The 3,779-nt window shown below is 38.8% G+C and overlaps 1 protein-coding gene across 1 annotated transcript; it reads left to right on the top strand.

Annotated features, from left to right (window-relative positions):
- The first annotated feature begins 1,736 nt into the window (after positions 1–1,736).
- On the top strand, positions 1,737–2,123 carry LOC141649032 (uncharacterized). Its single transcript, XM_074457735.1, has one exon. It carries the CDS (start codon positions 1,737–1,739, stop codon positions 2,121–2,123), a length of 387 nt encoding a protein of 128 aa, XP_074313836.1.
- The last annotated feature ends 1,656 nt before the right edge of the window (positions 2,124–3,779 follow it).

The following is a 3,779-nucleotide window of genomic DNA, read 5'->3' as shown; positions in this document are numbered from 1 at the left end:
TGTTATAAAGATGGAAAAGCTTCTTTGAAAGGACTAAAGGATACACCCGATATCTTAAGAAGCTTATTAACCCATGAAGATAAGGAATCAAAATACTTCAGACAGTTAATTAGAGTATACAATTCCTGTTACGCATTCACTTCTAAGGGCGCAAAGATTGACAACTCGGTTAACAAGAGGCCATGAAGCTACGTCTTCCGGGTAAGCGGCCAGGTCCTCCACCATATGGGAACACTGCTCCTAGAAGATGGGGCACAACCATCATATGCACAATTATATATATACGATACCACCTCAGAAATATTTCTAAGAGAAAAAGCCGTGGCCAGAAGAGAAGGCAGCCCTACCTTAGATCATGACATCCTAACAAGACTGAAAGACATGCTGGACGAGTTTAACCCACTAGCAAAGACATTTCGTATGGCGAAAGAGAGAATAAAGGAGGAAGGAAACATACAACTGTCCGTTAAATTGTTAGGTACAAGGAAGCCTAATGATAGGATATATAGTACTCTAACAGCCTCAGAGATCACCGCACTCATTGTACAAGATAATAGTAGCGATTCCAGAGGAAGGGACATAGTTGTACATAATAGATCGAGAGGGCTACGAGCAATTAGCGAGTTTCATCCTTTGTATATGGCTCTGCAGTATCCGCTATTATTTCCATATGGCAAGGATAGTTACCATACTGGCATACCATATTACGTACCATAAGGGACACAAAATAAGGGCAAGAGGGAGTACGTCACTATGAGAGAATACTATGCGTATCAGATACAACAGAGGGGGATACGAAGCGGTCCAATACTATATTCCGACAGATTGTTCCGGCAATTTTTAGTTGATTGTTGTTGTGCGATCGAGTCAGAGAGACTCTGATTTATTAGAAATAATCAGAACAAGTTCAGATGTGATGTTTTAAATAACTTATATGACGCCATTACACAAGGAGCTACCATGGGAATAGCGATCGGCCAAAGAATATATCTGCCTCCCTCATTTACTGGGAGCTCGAGATACATGCAACAAAACTACCAGGATGCAATGGCCATCTGTAGGTGGTACGGAAATCCACACTTATTTCTACCATTAACTGCAAATACTAGGTCGCCAGAGGTTAAGGCAGCTTTGACCCTCATGGGGGGACAAAAAGCTGAAGACCGTCCAGATATCGTGGCCAGAGTTTTCAAGATGAAATTCCGACAACTCATGAACCTTTTCCAAAAAGAAAACTATTTCGGACCTACCGTTGCAGGTAATCCTTAGTAAAATAAATAACCCTATTCTTACAAGTCAATAGCTAACATAAGTTCCCCACCCATGCAGGTATTTATACAATAGAATTTCAGAAGAGAGGGTTATCTCATGCTCATATACTTTTATGGCTAAAGAGAAGAAGTGCAGAAGTGTCAACCGACTTTATCGACACCATAATCCATGCGGAGATACCTGACGAAAATAAGGAGCCACGGTTATATAAGATTGTCTCACGGTATATGGTCCATGGTCCATGCGGCAAAGATGGTCCTAATTGCCCGTTTATGATGAATGATGTTTGCACAAAGAAATATCCAAAGGAACATAACAAGAGTACAACATTGGACCACAATGGGTATCCTGTGTACAGAACAAGGAAGGATAGTAGGTAAATACATGATTTGAATCTGCCCAGAATCTAAGCTAATAAAATGAATGCTAACAAACGTGACCTTAACCGTTAACTTTCTACGTGCATGACCATTAAAAATGGAATCCATGAATTGGACGATAAGTCTATTGCACCATATAATCCAGGGTTGCTTGTAATGTTTGATGTGCACATCAATGTCGAGTGGTGCAACACAGCAAAAGCCATAAAGTATTTGTTTAAATATATATCAAAGGGACCGGATAAGGCAACTTTAGTCATACAAGAGGACACAAATGATGAGATAAAGGCTTACATGGATTGTCGATATCTATCTGCATCAGAAGCGGCCTGGAGAATATTTGAATTTGATATCCAGGAGAGATATCCTTCAATAATGCGCCTCCCTGTGAATCTGGAAGGGGAACAAACAGTGGTGATTAAAGAAAGTGATATGCTAGAAGAGATAATTGAAAAGGAAAACAACACATAAACAATGATGACAGTGTGGATGGCAATAAATGCAGAACATCCAGAAGCAAGAACGTTATCCTATGCGGATTTTCCAACTAAATATGTGTGGAAGGACGGAGGGTGGCACAAAAGGAAACAGGGGAAGTGCATTGGCAAAATAGTTTACATTCACCCAACAGCCGGAGAAAAGTACTACCTAAGAGTGCTCCTTAACATCGTCAAGGGTGCGCAAAGTTATGAAGAAGTTAGAACATTGGGTGAAGTTGTGTACCCTATATTCAAAGAAGGTTGTTATACGCATGGCCTTTTAAATAATGATAAAGAGTGGCATGAAGCCATGTCAGAGGCAAATAGATGGGCGATGCCATCGCAGCTCAGAGAGTTATTCGTCACGATGATTCTGTTTTGTGAAGTGACAGACATCACGAATCTGTGGGAGGAGAGCTATGGGATGATATCAGAAGACATTGAGCGCAAGAAAAGAAGATTATTTGAAGACCCTAACTTAGAACTTAGTGATCCCGCCAGGCAGTCGTACACCCTATTTGAGATAGACAAGATTCTAATGAGATACGGAAAAAAACTATCTGACATAGAAAGTATGCCGCAAATAATAGAATCCGATGTGCACGGCATGGAAAATAGGCTGATTAGGGATGAGAAGAAGTACGATCGTAAACAGCCACTACTATAGATATAGGCTATAACAACGGTTAAAAACCGTTGTTTTATAAAAAAGCGCCCGTTGTTAAAGCGTCCGTTGTTAAAGGTTTTAACAACGGTTGGTTTTTCTAAGTAACCTGTTGTGAAAACTATTAACAACAGTTTAAAGTAGAAAAAACCGTTGTGGAAAGTGTGACTAAATTTTGGTGGGAAAGTTATAACAACGGTTACAGTAGAAAAAACCGTTGTTATAACTAAAGACAATGGGTTTTTTTAAAAAACCGTTGTTGTTGATTTTTAAAAAAAAAAATTAAATTATATATTACTAGATGCATGCATTATTACTGCCCCTTATAATTCCGATGCATGCATTATTACTGCCAAATCCCTGTATATGAAAGGACAATATATGGAATGAGAAGGGTTATAAGATTTGAAGCAGATATGATGGCACAACTTCCTAAACATATATTAATTAAAAAACAACTCAAACGACACATTACTAAGTATAAATTCATGCATTATCTCAATAACCATTCCATTATCTCACTATCTCCACGTCCTAAACTGCTCCAAACCCTAAATCTTTAAAACAAACTCCAAACTTCCTTCAACAATGAATGATACCATCTGTAATACATGCATTATGACCGAGTACAACAAGAGTTTCATCCGCCGGTTGCTGGGCATTAAGGGCAGGTACAGAAGCTACCATGAGGACGCTCGGACCGCACTCAAGGACGCCAAAAAAAATGGCTTGACAGAGCAGCAGATGTTGCAGCTATATGACGATATAGCAACTGCGGAACGAATTCTCCAAATAGCAAAGGAGGAGAGGATGGATATCATAGAAGAGAATAAGACTCTCTATGCATATCTAAGAATTGCATTTTTAGCAATGTAATTCGTTTTTTATGTATTTATATATTAATTAATTAAGTTTATTATGGATTCCTCTCCATCATCTTCTTCTTTGTTTTATTTTATTTAATTTGTTTTACAAGCTAATAAA

Source organism: Silene latifolia, chromosome 3, assembly GCF_048544455.1.
Source record: "Silene latifolia isolate original U9 population chromosome 3, ASM4854445v1, whole genome shotgun sequence".
Classification (NCBI taxonomy): domain Eukaryota; kingdom Viridiplantae; phylum Streptophyta; class Magnoliopsida; order Caryophyllales; family Caryophyllaceae; genus Silene; species Silene latifolia.
This window is presented reverse-complemented; position numbering and strand designations above follow the sequence as displayed.

What these genes read in the sequence shown, in the direction of transcription:
- LOC141649032 (XM_074457735.1), top strand. Translation starts at nt 1,737, where the DNA reads ATGACCATTAAAAATGGAATCCATGAATTGGACGATAAGTCTATTGCA.